The 17060-nt window shown below is 43.4% G+C and overlaps 1 protein-coding gene and 1 long non-coding RNA gene across 13 annotated transcripts in view; one reads left to right on the forward strand and one right to left on the reverse strand.

Annotated features, from left to right (window-relative positions):
- LOC107970829 (uncharacterized) overlaps positions 1–15784 on the reverse strand; it is a 56774-nt gene extending 40990 nt beyond the window's left edge. Inside the window, exon 1 of one of the 2 annotated variants that reach the window (XR_010155364.1) lies at positions 15714–15784. This is a non-coding gene — a long non-coding RNA (uncharacterized LOC107970829). Of the gene's footprint in view, positions 1–15691 lie in introns of both variants that reach the window. The other variant, XR_010155363.1, reaches the window with a different exon arrangement.
- SCHIP1 (schwannomin interacting protein 1) overlaps positions 1–17060 on the forward strand; it is a 611917-nt gene that overhangs the window by 462591 nt on the left and 132266 nt on the right. The window contains exon 1 of one of the 11 annotated variants that reach the window (XM_009446619.4): positions 15781–15934. The exons of 4 other annotated variants lie outside the window; for them this stretch is intronic. In XM_009446619.4, the coding sequence (XP_009444894.1) occupies positions 15881–15934 (54 nt within the window). In that variant the 5' untranslated portion in view covers positions 15781–15880. Of the gene's footprint in view, positions 1–15780; positions 15935–16325; positions 16543–16679; positions 16977–17060 lie in introns of those variants that run through there. 6 more of the 11 variants (XM_009446616.3, XM_063805239.1, XM_009446615.4 and 3 more) reach the window with 6 other exon arrangements.

Consider the following 17060-nt stretch of genomic DNA (forward strand, 5'->3'; position numbering starts at 1 on the left):
GTAGGAGAGGGTAATTTTTAAGTGATACTCAGATAAATGTCTTTTGGCAGACTTGTATTTACATTCATTTATATTTGGGCGAATACTTAGCACATAAGACCTGTGATTTCATGCAGAATGTTGTTTAGGATGAGACAAATATAGGTAGGGCCAAGGTAATCAACCTTACCCTAACTTCATAAAGCAGGGACGATGTGCCCAAGTATATTCACAGATGTTCTAAGCCCTATTAGTGATCCTGGCTGTCTATGCTTTTCATGGGCATGACCACGGGTTCAGTACTCATGGCCATGAGAAGCATAGACAGCCAGGACCACTAACAGGGCAAGACTCCCATACACTGAATTCCACAGGCATCTGTGTGTTTTATTCAGTGATATGTTGAAATGTCACTCCCTGAAGTTGCAGAATATATATGTGTATACTTAATTATAACACATAAAATAGTCAAATATCTTTTGAGCTTTCCAACCACATCCCCATGCGAGTTCAGATTTTTAATGTAGGTTAATATAAAAATGGACAGATTTCTCTCATTAAAGTGGATCCTCAACTTTGTCTGAAACTATCAAGTAGAATATCCAACTATTTTGTTCATAAAGTTTCATCCTTCTAATAGGAAACATCTTCAGCCATACATTTTATGTCCATTTTATTTGTTCCATTTTTTGTTTACTATTTTTACCTTTTGTTTTTAAAAGTTTAATAACATAATTTTTATAGTTTGTCTCATCAAATCTAATATGCCATTTATGTGTAAAGCACATTATTTTATATGCCACTAAGAACAAGAGAAATGTTGCCAATTATAATTGCTAGATGCCATTGATTGTAAGTTCCACCCCAATTTCAGAGATATCAAAATTATTTTTTAAAGTGTGTCTCAAAATTGATGAAACACAGTATATGTGTTTACTGTGTAACGTAACTCTTCTACGTTAGCAAGTGATATTTATATTTCATTGATAGTACTCATGTAAAGTTTCCCTTTTGAATAAATTTAATTTAAAAATGAGTTGATTCAAAGAAAAGAATTATATAAGAAGAAGTAGAGATGGAGTATAATATGGCAAAATTATGGAGGTGGTACCAACATGATAATGACTTGGCCTAACTGCCTAGGCCCAGATATTGCCCTTTGGCCGCATGTGCCAGCTCATGCCAACCCCTGCCACCCTCCTTCACTGTGTCCAGCTCCTACCTGGGCTACCAAGCATGGGAGCAACGTTTGGGCAATTATACCAATGCTCAGGATGAAGAATGTGGCTGTAACTCACCAAAGTCATTTTATGAGAGTCAAAAGGAATTCCTAGGTAATAGACTCATTTCAAGTATTGGAATAATCTGGACTTGCCCCTATTTAAATAACAAGATACTCAGAGGTTTCTGTTTTGACCCTGTTCTCCAAGAAGTAAAGAAGGGAAAAAGAGCATTTTAGTCTCTGTTGCTGGATAATCTAGTTACTAAAAATGGGTAACCAAACACTAAACAGTTCAGTGATTATGAAACCAAAGAATGGTCTACTTTATTTTTTACAATAGTTACCAATGAAAATGATTAAGAATAACTTGAAACAAAATGTGTTTTACTGGGAAAGTACAAGAAGCAGCTGGGTACGGTGTCTTTCGCCTATAATCCCAGCACTTTGGGAGGCTGAGGTGGACAGATTGCTTGAACTCAGGAGTTCAAGACCAGCCTTAGCAACATGATAAAACCCCATCTCCATAAAAAAAATACAAAAAGTTAGCCAGGTGTGGTGGTGCACTACTGTAGTCCCAGTTACTGGGGGAGAGGAAATGTATGCAACTGTAGTCCCAGCTACTGGTGGGGTAGCGGGGAGCTGGGGGGACAAGGGCAGCTGAGGTGGGAGGATCACCTGAGCCCAAGAAGGTCAAGGCTGCAGTGAGCTGAGCTTGTGCCACTGCACTCAGCCTGGGCAACACTGAGCAAAGTGAGACCCCCATCTCGAAAGAGAATTTAAAAAAAAAAAAGAAGAAGAAGCAACAGCAGCTAATTTCCTACTTCCAAAATAAGAAAAGTGAAGAGAGAACCATTTTAGAGGGAGTTGAGGAAAGCTGTGAGGTTTCCATTGGGAAACACCATCTCCTTGGCCATTGCTGTGGATTTGTGTTCTTCATGCTCCCAGCTCCCATCTTGCACTAGGTCGCGCTTTAGATTGCTGGGCATTGTGTGCAACATTCCTGGAGAGCCATGCAGAACCCCTTGATTTACTCGGTGCTTATTCTTGAAGGTTATTGTGAATCATTAACCAGAATGCAATAGAGCAGAAGGTCACAAGTCATAGAGGCTCCGCAGCTTGCACATAGCCTGTTTTTGCAAACTTAATTTTGAAGGTTTTAATGTAGATGTAATTGAAAAGATAAATTGAACACATATGCATATTCTAATAAAGGTATTCTTTGGAGTCAGCAAATATTCACATCCTATTAAGCATCAATGAACGTATTATAGTATAATAAAGTGGAAAGGTCTTAGAAGATTATTTGTAGGCTATTAGTTATTAGTGTAATTTTAAAACATAATCAGTAACAATTAGCAAAATTGATAATATTGGATATACAGTGGTTTCCACTCACTAGTACTAGTAATACTAGTAATAATTCTATATAGTAATATCAGTTGAAAACTAAACCTCTTCTAAGTTCTTTGTTTATCCTTATGGGAGTTCTTGTTTATCAGATCATTGGGGCATCACTTCACTGAAACTATTTCCTTATATTCATAAACAGTATTGACATCATATACTAAATTTAGAAGTTTATTCATAGAGTAGAATAAAGTTATAAGATTACTTCAATACCCTTTGTCCAAGCAGATGCACTGGTCAAAAAGCCAAATATATATATGTGTGTGTGTGTGTATATATATATATACACACACACACACATATACATATATATGCACATATATAATTTATATGTTTACTTTTCAATTTTAATTTTTGTGGGTACATAGTAGGTGTATAGCCAAATATATTTAGAAGGTGGAATCATTAGGACTTGGTGTCTTACATCAGGTCCCCTACAAGCAGAGCCTGAGATAGGGATTTGGGTGCTGATGCTTTATTGAGCGATAAACTTGTGAGAAAGTGAGAGAAGCAGGATAGACAGGGAGGAAATGCCAGGTAAGATGTGGAATCAGATAGTCTATCCTTGGCCTGATGAAAATAGAGGAATAAATTTCACCATAAAGGACACCTGTGCGTCCTTCACAGCTAAACACTCACAGCAGCTGGGGGTAGGGTCGGGTGTATACAGCAGCCAGGAACAGGGATCTGCTTGAAACACTACCAGCATTAACCACATTTGGTGATGGGGCAGTGGGTGGAAGGAGACAAGGATGGCTCCCAAATTTGTGGTATGAACAACTGAATAGCTTCTTGTATATAACAGCAACACTCCCCTCATAATATCAAAAACCTAAGATTTTAAAAGAAATATTAAAAGACTCTTCATTTTCCAAACAAACAAACAAAAAATTCCCCTTAGCTTTTACTTTTCTAGGTTAAAAATAACAACTCTTTGACATAATTGCATGGGGTCAATTTCCCATTAAAAACACATAAACTTTTTTTTTAAAGTATTGCTCTTTTAGACTTTTTCCATTTAGTCGGCTTCCTGTTGAAAATAGATACAAACTGGTTCTAGTACTCTAATGATCGAAGATTCACCTATAATTCCAATATTATGTTAGCTTTTTATTTAAAAAGTACGTATGCATTGTTGTGCATTCATCCTTTAGTCCAGGGGTCAGCATACTGTGGCCAGAGGGCCAAATCTATCCTGTCATTTACTCTTTATGGCCTGAGAGCTACAAGTTTTTACATTTTTAAAAGGTTGCTTTAAAACAAAAAAGAATACGCAACAGAGACCATATGACTCACAAAGCCAAAAATATTTACCATCTAATCCCTTACAGAAAAAGTTTGCCAACCTGTCCTTCAGTCTGTTATGACCCCATAGTGTGCTGATGCAGTCTATATTTGGAAAGAAAATCTGATATTCAAAAACTTCAAATTAGTGGATGATTTATGGAACTATAAAATTATTGTTTTATAAAGGGATTCATCACAGAATTTATAGAAATTAATTCCAGCTCTTCTGAACAATTATTTCTTTTTTTTTTTTTTTTGAGATGGAGTCTCACCCTGTCACGCAGGCTGGAGTGCAGTGGCAGGATCTCAGCTCACTGCAAGCTCTGCCTCCCAGGTTCACGCCATTCTCCTGCCTCAGCCTCCAGAGTAGCTGGGACGACAGGTGCCCGCCACCATGCCCAGCTAATTTTTTTGTATTTTTTAGTAGAGATGGGGTTTCACAGTGTTAGCCAGGATGGTCTCGATCTCCTAACCTCATGATCTGCCTGCCTTGGCCTCCCAGGAAGTGCTGGGATTACAGGTGTGAGACACCACACCCAGCCTCAAATCTCATGTTGAATTGTAATTCCCAATGTTGGAGGTGAGCCCTAGTGGGAGGTGATTGAATCATAGGGGTGGATACTTCATGGATACTTCATGCGTGGTTTAGCATCATCCCCTCAGGGCTATTCTCGTGACAGTGAGTGAGCTGTCACAAGATCTGGTTATTCAAAAGTGTGTAGCACCCTCCCCCACCCACCCACAACCCAGGCCCAGCTCTATTTCTTTCTCCTGCTTTGGCCATGTAAAATGTGCCTGTTTCCCCTTCACCTTCTGTCATGATTGTAAGTTTCCTGAGGCCTCCCCTTCTGTACAACCTACAGAAGTGTGAGCCAAATAAACCTCTTTTCTTTATAGCGGTGCAAGAACGGACTAAAACACCACCAATCTTGTGATTATTGCAAAGAAACTAAAAAATACAAACAGATACAAAGGTAAGAAATCATTTGCAATCTTACCATCCATAGTTAACGTCTGTTAACATTCCACTACATTTTTTTCTAGGCATATAACCATTTAATTTTTTTAATGTGATCATGTTGTATGTATAATATTATACCCTCTTTTATTCACTGTATTAGTCGTTCTTGCATTGCTATAAAGAAATACCGGAGACTGGGTAATTTATAAGAAAAGAGGTTTAATTGGCTCACAGTTCTGCAGGCTGTACAGAAGCATGACAGCATCTGCTTCTGGGGAGGCTTCAGGGAGCTTTTACTTATGACAGAAGGTAAAGTGGGAGTGAGGTGTCTCGCATGGTGGAAGCAGGAGCAAGAGGAAGCGGGGTGGGGGAAGTGCTGTACACCTTTAAAAAACCAGCTCTCTCAAGAACTCACTATTACGAGAACAGCACAAAGGGGATGGTGCTAATCCATTCCTGAGATATCCACCCCCATGATCCAACCACCTCTCAGCAGGCCTCACCTCCAAAGCTGGAGACTATAATTAAACATGAGATTTGGTAGGGATGCAGATCCAAACCATATCATTTCACTTAATGTTATAATTTTCAAAAGCATCTTATTTGACTTCATTTATTCCCCAGAATTAATGTGTCACAATGTATGTAAACATCTATTTTTTTGACATTTGAGGTTGAAGCTATTTTTCACTATGGTAAATGCTACAATGAGCCTCTTCGTGCATAAATCTAGATCCTCATTTCTGTGTCCCTAGGCTAGATTATTAGAAGAGTAACTATTGGCCCTTCCCCGCTTCTGCTCCTCATCTTCCTTACAAACTCATGCTTCTTCTCCTAGTTCTATAAGTGCTAGAGTCCGTTAGGACTAGAAACTTGGCCTTCTTTTCTCACTCCATATTTGTCTCAAGATCATGTCACCTAAAACCAAGCTTTCAAATACCATCCATATGCTATGATTCCCATCTTTATATCTTCAGCCCCAGATCTCTCTGCTAAGCTCCAAACTTACATAGCTAAATATCTACTTGTCATCTCCACTTGTATGTCTTATAACATCTTAGATATAGAACGTCCAAAAAGGATTCACTGTCTTTCCTGTTTTTTCTCCCCTACCAAAACCTTCTCCTCCTACTGCCCATTTCAGTAAAGTGACACCATCTTTCCACCAAGTTGCTTATGATACAAAATTGGAACCCATCAGTGACATTTCTCTCCCTCACCACCCCCATCTATTTAGTCACTAGATCCTGTTGATTTTACTTCCTAAATATCTTTAGTATTTCTATTTCTCTCTGTCTTCCCAATCTTCATTGAATCTACCATCATCTCCTTCCCGGACTGCTGTATGTATTTCCTAATTAGTCTCTGCATCCAGCCTTGTCCTGACCTATTCATTTCTCAGTTCTCCACCATGCAGAAAGTTTCAAAAATACCAATCTGCTTTCACAATCCTTGAGTGGCTGTTAGGATAAAGATCTTAGTTGCAACCCCTCCTCACTCTCCACCATCAGCTTACCACTGTTTCTTACTCCAGCTTAGTGATTCCTTCCCGTTACTCCTATGTGTTAAGCTTCTTCCATCCTCAAAACCTTTATTCAAGCCTTTATTCAAGACTTTATTCACCTTTCCCTCCCTCTTCAGCTGCTCAACCCATTTCCTGATACCTCCCCCAGTGCATGCACTAACCACATGCTCTCTAAGCATCATTTGAGTCTACTTTTTGGGTACTTATTGCAAACTGTAATTTAAATTGTTGTGTATTTTTTCCCTGGAATGTCTGTTCCTCCACTAGACTTAAATCCCACTTGGAGAAAATAGCATTTGTCTCTCTTACCACTTTATCCCTCAGTGCCTGACACGTAGTAGCTGTTCAATAAGTATGTGTTGAATTAATAACAGGTTATGGGATATAAATTTCATAAAGACGTTTAAAACATGTTATCAAATATCATTCCAGAAAGTTTGTATCAGTCAATTTATAAACCTATCAGCAGTATATGAGAGTTCCTTTGATCACACCTATCCTGACACCTGGTATTAGAGTTTTAAATAATTTTTAAATACTCTGGTAGGGAAAATGTTACCTCACTGTTATTGAAATTTTTCTTGATTATTAGTGAATTTCAAAATTTTTCACATATTGATAGCTTTTCCTATATTGTCTATGATTTTAAAATTCATGACATACTGCTTTTATTGAACCGTTCTGTTGGGATATTTTGGAAGTTTATTTAATTATCTTTATACTTACAAAACAATGCCAAATCTACTTAGATTCATCTGAAGGCTTGCACAAATTTGAATAAATGAACTTGCTCCTAAAAGTTTGTGTTTAGTCACTGATTCCCCCTGACTTTGGATGGCTCTAAGACTTCTTATGTAAACTAGGACACTTTTGAGAGTGAAGGAGGGTGCCATTAATAATTATGCCAGGACAACAAGTATAAAGCAGGACCATCCTGCCCAAGCCAAGATGTACAGTCTCCCTGACTCTTTCATGTTCATGTAGACTTGGAACTCTGGAAATCTGGAGCTAAGAGCTGGGGTCCAAGTGGTGATCTAGGGATGAATTGAGGATGAAACCTGCTTTTCATTCCGATTTTTAATTTGGATACTGTATTAGTCCGTTTTCACACTGCTGACAAAGACATACCGGAGATGGGCAATTTACAAAAGAAAGAGGCTGGCCAGGTGCGGTGGCTCGCGCCTGTAATCCCAGCACTTTGGGAGGCCGAGGTGGGTGGATCACAAGGTCAGGAGATCGAGACCATCCTGGCTAACACAGTGAAACCCCGTCTCTACTAAAAATACAAAAAATTAGCCAGGCGTGGCGGCAGGCGCCTGTAGTCCCAGCTACTCGGGAGGCTGAAGCAGGAGAATGGCAAGAACCTGGGAGGCAGAGCTTGCAGTAAGCCGACATCACACCACTGGACTCCAGCCTGGGCAACAGAGTGAGACTCCCTCTCAAAAAAAAAAAAAAGAAAGAAAGAAAGAAAGAGGTTTATTGGACTTACAGTTCCACATGGCTGGGGATACCTCGCAATCATGGCAGCAGGGAAGGAGGAGCAAGTCACATCTTATGTGGATGGCAGCAGGCAAAAAGAGAGCTTGTGCAGAGAAACTCCTGTTTTTGAAACCATCAGATCTTGTGAGACCCATTCACTATCATGAGAACAGCATGGGAAAGACCTGCCCCCATGATTCAATCACCTCCCACTGGGTACCTCCCACAACACATGGGAATTATGGAAGCTACAAGATGAGACTTGGGTGGGGACACAGAACCAAACAATATCATTCTGCCCCTGGCCCCTCCCAAATCTTGTATCTTCACATTTGAAAACGAATCATGCCTTCCCAACAGTCCCCCAAAGTCTCAACTCATTTCAGCATTAACTCATAAGTCCACAGTCCAAGTCTCATCTGAGATAAGGCAAGTCCCTTCCACCTATGAGCCTGTAAAATCAAAAGCAAGTTAGTTACTTCCTAAATACAATGGGGGTACAGACATTGGGTAAATACAGCCATTCCAAATGGGACACATTGGCCAAAACAAAGGGTCTACAGGCCCCATTCAAGTCTGAAATGTAGCAGGGAAGTCAAATCTTAAAGCTCCAAAATTATTTCCTTTGACTCTGTGTCTCCTATCCAGGTCACACTGATGCAAGAGGTGGGTTCCCATGGTCCTGGGCAGCTCTGCTTCTGTGGCTTTGCAGGATGCAGCCTCCCTCCCGGCTGCTTTCACGGGCTGTTGTTGAGTGTCTGTGGCTTTTACAGGTGCACAGTGCAAGCTGTTGGTGGATCTACCATTCTGGGGTCTGGAAGATGGTGGTCCTCTTCTCACAGCTCTACTAGACAGTACCTCAGTAGGGGCTCTGTGTGGGGGCTCTGACTCCACATTTCCCTTCCACACTGCCATAAGGGGCTCTGTGTGGGGGATCTGACCCCACATTTCCCTTCCACACTGCCATAGCAGAGATTCTCCATGAGGGCCCCACCCTTGCAGCAAACTTCTGCCTGGGCATCCAGGCGTTTCCATACATCTTTCAAAATCTAGGTGGAGGTTCCCAAACCCCAGTTCTTGACTTCTATGCACTCACAGGCTCAACACCACGTGGAAGCTGCCAAGCCTTGGGGCTTGCACCCGCTGAAGACACAGCCTGAGCTCTATGTTGGCCCTTTTCAGACATGGCTGGAGCGGCTGGGACATAGGGCACCAAGTCTCTAGGCTGCACAAAGCACAGGGACCCTGAGCCTGGCCCACGGCCCACAAAACCACTTTTACCCCCTAGGCTTGCAGGTCTATGACGGGAGGGGCTGCTATGAAGACCTATGAGATGCCCTAGAGACATTTTCCCCATTGTCTTGGGGATTAACATTCAGCTCCTTGTTACTTATGCAAATTTCTGCAGCCAGCTTGAATTTCTCCTCAGAAAATGGGTTTTTCCTTTTCTACTGCATTGTCAGGCTACAAATTTTCCAAACTCTTATGGTCTGTTTCCCTTTTAAAATGTAATGCTTTTAACAGCACCTAAGTCACCTCTGGAATGCTTGGCTGCTTAACATTTCTTCTGCCAGATACCCTAGATCATCTCTCTCAAGTTCAAAGTTCCACAGATCTCTAGGGCAGGGGCAAAATGCCACCAGTCTTTTTGCTAAAACAACAAGAGTCACCTTTGCTCCAGTTCCCAACAAGTTCCTCGTCTCCATCTGAGACCACTTCAGTCAGCCTGACTTAATGTCCATATCACTACCAGCATTTTTGGCAAAGCCATTCAACAAGTCTCTAGGAAGTTCCAAACTTTTCCACATTTTCCTGTCTTCTTCTGAGCCCTCCAAACTGTTCTAACCTCTGCCTGTTCCCTAGTTCCAAAATCGCTTCCACATTTTCTGGTATCTTTTCAGCAGCACCCCACTCTACTGGTACAAATTTACTGTATTAGTCTGTTTTCATGCTGCTGATAAAGACATACCCAAGACTGGGCAATTTACAAAAGAAAGAGGTTTATTGGACCTATAGTTCCATATGGCTGGGGAGCCTTCACAATCATGGTGGAAGGTGAGGAGAAGCAAGTCACATATTGTGTGGATACCAGCAGGCAAAAAGAGACCTTGTGCAGAGAAACTCCCATTTTTAAAACCATCAGATCTCATGAGACCTATTCACTATCACCAGAACAGCACAGAAAAGAGCTGCCCCCATGATTCAATCATCTCCCATCAGGTCCCTCCCACAACACATGGGACTTATGGGAGCTACAAGATGAGACTTGGGTGGGGACACAGAGCTAAACCATATCAGATGCCTTTGTGCTGTGTGGTTTAGTGACTTAATGACTCAGACCTGGAACTGCCTGTCACCCGTGGTGACCTCTTCACTCATTTACCTCACCCGCCTGGCCCCCTGGGGGCACCTAAGTTACAGCCCATGAAATTCTGGCAGTTTCTAAGGCTCAGACAATTTCATACAACTCTGCTTTCATGAGGAAGCCAGTGGCCCAGAGAGCTAGCTGCAGGGATGGTCTTGCCCATAAACACAGAGCTAGTCAGAGGCAGAGCCAAGTATCCTGAAGAGTACTCCTCTGTCCCACCAAGCTACCTCCACGCCTCCTGCTGTGTGGCACTGACAATGCTATTTTCTGACGTTATAAGGTTTCCAGAATTATGTCAAGACATGACCAAAACAGTTTTAAATTCCTAGAGTATCTTGTGAAAATGTTCCTCTTTGATAAGCTAAACACTTTAAAGTAGAAGGCATGTGGTTTTGGAGACATTTCATCTTATATTAGAGTCATGTATACATGAGCTTCCATGCCTATGACTTATAATGCTTCCCTGACCCTTGCAGTTGTCTACAAACTTCCCCACCTTTTTCTAAATGCCCTTTTGTTCAATTTATTCTCTTCAATGAAGCTCAAAAAGTAAGTTCAGAGTTACTTACAGACTTACATGGTTTTTTTTTCCAAGACAGAGTCTTGCTCTGTCACCCAGGCTGGAATGCAGTGGCGCAATCTTGGCTCACTGCAAACTCCACCTGCCGGGTTCAAGCAATTCTCCTGCCTCAGCCTCCCAAGTAGCTGGGATTATAGGTGCCCACCACCATGGCTGGCTAATTTTTGTATTTTTAGTAGAGGTGGTGTTTCACTATGTTGGCCAGGCTGGTCTCGAACTCCTGACCTCGTGATCTGCCCGCCTCAGCCTCCCAAAGTGCTGGGATTACAGGTGTGAGCCACCACACGTGGCCCAGACTTGCATTTTTGAGAATTGCTAGCAACTTAAGGAAAGTAGAATATAGTGGCAGAAACCTTCTGGAAAAAGAAAAAACAAGACTTTAGTTGAATTTTTGTCATTGCCATCTAATCTGAGGAATGACTTTATTTTAAAAAGAACAGCAGGCTGCCTCTTCCAATCCTGTCAAGAGAGCACATTTCCTACCAATGGAATTCTTGCAGAGATTCTGTGTACTGTTGTGCAGATTGTACACTGCACAACTCCAGAGGGCACCATTCACATTGCCATCTATGTGAATGGTGCCAAATGGTCCCTCCTGGAGGAGACCTGTTGTATAGTTCACAATCCTGGCACTATACAGGACACAATCTGTGCAACCACATGCTGAGGTCCTGACTGACACCCTCTGTGTGACTTTTCTCTGATAAAGACACCATCCCTCTGCTGCAGCTAGGGTTGCTTCATTTGCCAATCTACAGATCATTCAGGATAATCTTCATTTCAAACATACATTCACCTACTTTCTGTAAGCACTGTAGTGTTTGTCAAGCCAGGTGTCCTGGTTTCAAGTTTGGAAAATAGGTTGTTGGATATATCTTTTAAGTGCCATTTGCCTATATTTTGCCATTTCATTTTTTTAATTGAGGAAAATGTAGAAAACAAATATAATCTCGTGGTTTGCTAGAAAATAAAAACATTTAATATGTTAATTTTTTAAAGGAAATATTTTCATTAAAATATAGCTCTGTAAGTGAAAGTGAGAAGAAAATAATTTTAGGTGTACATAGAATCCATCTCCAAAGTATCTACACGTATAGACTAGTAAGTTAAGATTAACCCATTGGCTCTACAGAAATAAAAGAGAGCTACCATGCATCCAAGAAGGCCAACCTGTCTAATAGAGATAGATCTGGATTTTTAATTAGTGGAGGAACCAACTTTGTATCACCCAACAAGGAAGGTGATGAAAAGATTCGGAGACATTTTTATACTATATTTCTCATTGTTTCTAGAATGAAATCCATAGTCTTCAAGCTGGAAGTAGCTTTTTAGTTCACTCATTATTTATTCATTTAATTAATTGTTACTATTTGCCAAACACTGTGATCAAGTGTCTGGGCTCCTTCATGAGGAATCTGTGGTCGTAAAGTTGGTTAGAGATAGGGCCAGAAACAAACCCCAGATGTTCTGTATCCAGGACCCTTTACTCCACAGGGCTGTTAAATATCTCCATGTAGTTATATTCAGGTGATTAAATAGGAGAACATCTGTGTATTGCATGTGACCTGCATGTAATTCATGTAATAAAGATGAAATACAAACCCTTTGCCAGCCATTTCTTTATTACTCTAAATGCCACGACTTAAGGTTCAGCATCAGGGCTAATAATATAAGAATTAGTTTGGAAATTCTGCAAATAAATATTTTCCTGTCTATTCATACTCTTTGATTCAAATATTTCAATCATGCCCTTTCTCAAATGTTGCCTTTACAGATTAAAATCCTATAAATAGCACTGACCCCTGAGGAACATGATCTTCTTACCCCTATCTTTAAGTATTAATCTAGACAGTTTCCTACTGATGACAAAATAAATACCCCAGTCTCATGGTGGCTTTCTTTTTAAAGGATTTGTTTTGCAGGGGGGCGGGGGGGATATACAGCACATAGTTCATAACAATGTGAAATTGCATTTTTGGAAGTATCTATACTCTTCCTTTATACAATTAAATCTCCCTACTTGCTAAATATTGCTAGACTTGGTGGTTAAGGAGGTTGAGTACATGTGAGCAAAGGGGAACAGCTGTTCTTGCCAGATGCCTTCTTCACTGCACAGACATAAATACTGCCCAAGGAGCCTCTGCAGGGCAGACTGAGATCTAGTTTGAAGTAGCTTCAAGGAGACCCTTTCTGACATTTTTGCTTGGTAAATTCATTCACATGCACCTTGACCAAAGGATACTAAGCTGAGTGACTAGGACAAGAATTCTGAATGCAAACTACTCAGGTTCAAATCCTGGCTCTGCCATCTACCTTACCAGCTTTTTGACACTCGGCAAGTTACTTAACCTCACTGTCTTCAGCCTCCTCATCTGTAAGTGGGGATAATAGTAGTTTCTTCATAGGATCGAGGATTATATGAATTAGATATTATCGTTAATAATTCCAGCAAAAAATACCTATTAAGCTCCTATTCCATTCCAATTACCGTGAATGAGGGAAATTGTCCCCCACTTCATGGAATTTAGAGTATTTTTTTCACACTAGAAGCCCTGACCCATCTAAGGGTTGGGAAGTCAATGCAGTAAGGTGTGACCAGATTTAGTTTTACATGAATTCGAATATGATTTTACAAAATAAGAGTTTTATGAAACTTTCTTTCCCTTGCATATATTTTTATATGAATGTTTGGCCTATGTCTTGATATAAAAGTATTTCTTTATGAGTCTAGTAGAGAAGATTAGCAATTAAACAGCAACCTCAATACAGTGCATAAGATAAATGCAGTGAGTGTCACGGGCACGCGCGAATGTCACCCGACCCAGTAAGGGCAGGTACAGAGAATCAGGCAAGCCTTCCCTGAGGAAGTAACATTTAAGCTGAGACTTGAAGGATGAGTAAAAATTTACCAAAAGAAGTGGGGTGGAGGAGGAGAAATAGTTCCTTTAAGAGCAGTGAGTAGACCTGGGTGGGTAGGGGAGTAGTTAATGAAGCAAGGGAGAAACTTGTTCAGATTTGCATTTTAGTAAGGCCACTCTGGCTGCATGAAGAGAATGGGCAGGAATCAGTTGGGAAACTATTTACTAATTTCAGGACACAGCGGCCTAGACTGGGGTGGGGGCAGTGTGTATTTGAGAGGGACCTTGTACTTACGTAGAATTGACAGGACTTGTTGATTGATGGGGAAAGGTGCTGGAGCCAGAGCACAAAGGTGCTTATCCCACACCTCTGATGTCTAATTTACAAAGGTTTCAAGAGACAAATCTAAGTCTGAAAGCTCCAAGCTCCTAACTTGAAAAAATGTCCCTGTAAACAGGAAGACAGAATCTTTCAATCACTTTGCAAATCATCTCCCTATCCTGCTGGACATATCTGCAGGCTGTTGCTGGGCCTAGGAGTTGGCAGGGCTTCCTGTTCCAAAGTGGGAGGGTTCCTGGCAGGAGATGGAAGGCTGGAAACAGAAAGGAAACTGGGCTAGCCAGGCACCTTGCATGAAGAGAAAAGAAGGGAAACCTGGTACTTTCCCATCTGATCCAGAAATTATCTGGTCGGAAAATAATTTAAAAGTACAGGTAATTCAAAGATGTTTATATTTGGCTTTGAAATGCCATGCATTTTTGGCACTAGACTTACTTTGCCAAACATTTTTCTTAGGCCTTATTTTGCATTCCCTGAACATGGACCATCTGGGCAACAGGGGGATGAGCCCAGAGCTCAGAGGGAGTCTGGGTGGGGGGCTGAGGAGGTCCTAATGTTCAAAACTTGGAAGGAAACCACAACTCTCTCTCATCACCCCAGGTGATCAGTACTTATCTGTCTACCTGTGTCCTGCCACAGAGCAGGGAGCTTTTTGTGATCTAAGCCATGCCATGTCATATGGTGAACTGAAAAACAGCTATCTAATTCCCAGCACACCAAATGTTTCCTACTTACATCTTCCTACTCACAGGGCCACCTCCACCCCGCTGGAGTGGCAGGCAGGGCTCCACAACAATCTCAAAATCAAACCGTATTTGGAGCACAAGACAGGCTGTTTACAGATGTTACCATAAAAGACAATTTAAATAATCATCAGTACCGTTTTACAAAAGAGCTGGCCAGACCGGAAGGCCCCTTTTCCAGTTATTCCTAAGATTGCTGCTTCCAGAGGAGTTGAAAGGTTAGATTACCTTCCCTGGCTCAGGTCTACCTAGCACAGGAGAGTCGTGCCTCACAGAAATCACTTCAAAAAGGATCTCAGCACCACATCCCACTAGGGCTTAGAAGAATCCTCAGGGTGGCAGCCACTCCCTACTTAGGAATCCCATGCATTCCCCTCTTCTTCCATCTGGACTGTGCCACGCCAGGGAATTCATTTGGTCCAGGCTAGAATTCACTGGGAATAATTAGCAACAGGCCCAAATCTGGAAGTTCAGAGAAATTGGTTCTCTCCGATTTCTTATAAAATTAAGTAATATTTTTCACAATCACCACAGAGAAAAAAGCATTTCCTAGTTTCCCAGTTCTTACAGGTCAGAATGGTTGGTTCACAGGAAATCCTTAGTAGGCGCTCTGTGATGCATCTATGTTTTTCCAAGTGTTGGTATTTTTCATTTAATAGAACCTTCTTCCAAAGGAGATTAGCTGCCAGACTCAGGCAGCCCGTACGTTTTTGAAAACGCCAGCATAGGTTTGACTCAGGTACCTGAAATATCTAAGGAAGCAAAGGCAGCGGATGTGCCAGGGGCACCCTCACCTGATATCTACCTCTTCCCCTCCTTTAAGGTCCCCTTGATTGGAGGTGGCGGAAAGAGTCTCTGGTGGCTCGCCCAACCCTTTAGAACATTCGCCCCCACCCGCTTCCCCTGTCTCCTTGCCAGGCAGGAGGCCTTTCTCGCACTTACCCTCCATTCCCCTTACACACACCTCGCTGAGGTCATCCTCAGCGTGCAGCCCGGAGGGGAAGGGAAACGTGAGCTAAAGCAACAGGTTCCACCCACAGCCTGAACTTGGAAGGGGATGCGGCGGCGGCAAGGCGGCTGGAGCTGCGCTGTGGAGGGAGAGGAAGCGGCGAGGAGGAAGGTGGAAGGGAAATGATGGTGCATGACCACCGAGCACACGTCACTCGGGCTCCCACATGGGCTTGTGTATGTGCGTGTGTGAGGGGAGGGAGGTCCTTCACAGGGTCACTCGGGCACTTCCGCGTGGAATAGGAGGCGCCAGGCTCGTGCTTTGGGATGCCGGGTGGCTTCGGCGGGGTAACGAGTCACGCAGAGACGGCTTGAGGCAAGCCAAGAAAATACGGGTGTCGGCGTGAAAATACACCACTCTTCCCAGCGCGCCGCCCTTGCTAACTGGCTGGACCTGCGCCCCTAACGCCCAATGCCCCCTTCTTTTGGGCCTATCCTGGCCCCTCCAACCCCATCCCAGCCTGCCTCCTGCTCCAGCCTGCTGCCGCGAAAACCGGGACTGCGGACTGCGCCGCGCCCGGCAGCCTCTGGGCATGCTCGGTGGCGGGACCGGCTCCACCGCCAGGAGGGCGCGTCCTCCCTCCCCTAGGGCGGTGACAGCGCCTGCAGCGACTTGCCGCCGCGCCCCGGCCAGGCACACCTTTTGGGGAGGCGGGAGACCACCCTGCCCGGCGTGGGCCGAGAGCGCCCCCCACCCCGAGCCTTCCAGCGGGTGGGAGGAGGGGCCGGCCAGGGAGACGCGGAGGCGGGAGTGAGACCTCCGACTGCCAGCGGTTCCTTAGAAAGTAAAGCTCAGCTCGCGCGCGGACCCGGGCTCCCAGCCGCGGGCGGGGAAGGGGCGGGGCGGGGCGGGGGGTGGTCTCAGCGCCTAGAGCGAGGTGCGAAATTAGTAGCCGCCCACCCCCTTCTCAGTTCCCGCCCCCAGGGAATTATAATTTCCTGGGAAAGTGTCTGGTTCTCGGAGAATCCTTGGGGCGGGGTAAAGGGGCGCGCCTGGCGCAAAATGGTTAATACAAAGTCTGCGCGCGCCTCGGGGCCCCTCGTATGAAAAGTGTGCGCGCTGGTGGCTGGGCACCCCTTTGCTAATTTGAGGGTTAGTTACCGGCAGGAAGTCTGGTTGTGCGAGAGGAAAGGCGGGCAGGAGGGAAGCCTCGGGCTGGTGCTGGCTCCCGCCCCCAGGCCTCCTTGGGGGACGCACCTCTGACCCAGCGGGCGCAGGGTGCGGGGCACTGAGCCGGGGCATTTGGGGCGGGTGGCGGGAGGCTGGAGCAGGCTTGGCCCAGCAGCTCACTCTCTACCTCCT

The sequence above is a fragment of the Pan troglodytes genome, chromosome 2, assembly GCF_028858775.2.
Source record: "Pan troglodytes isolate AG18354 chromosome 2, NHGRI_mPanTro3-v2.0_pri, whole genome shotgun sequence".
NCBI lineage: Eukaryota > Metazoa > Chordata > Mammalia > Primates > Hominidae > Pan > Pan troglodytes.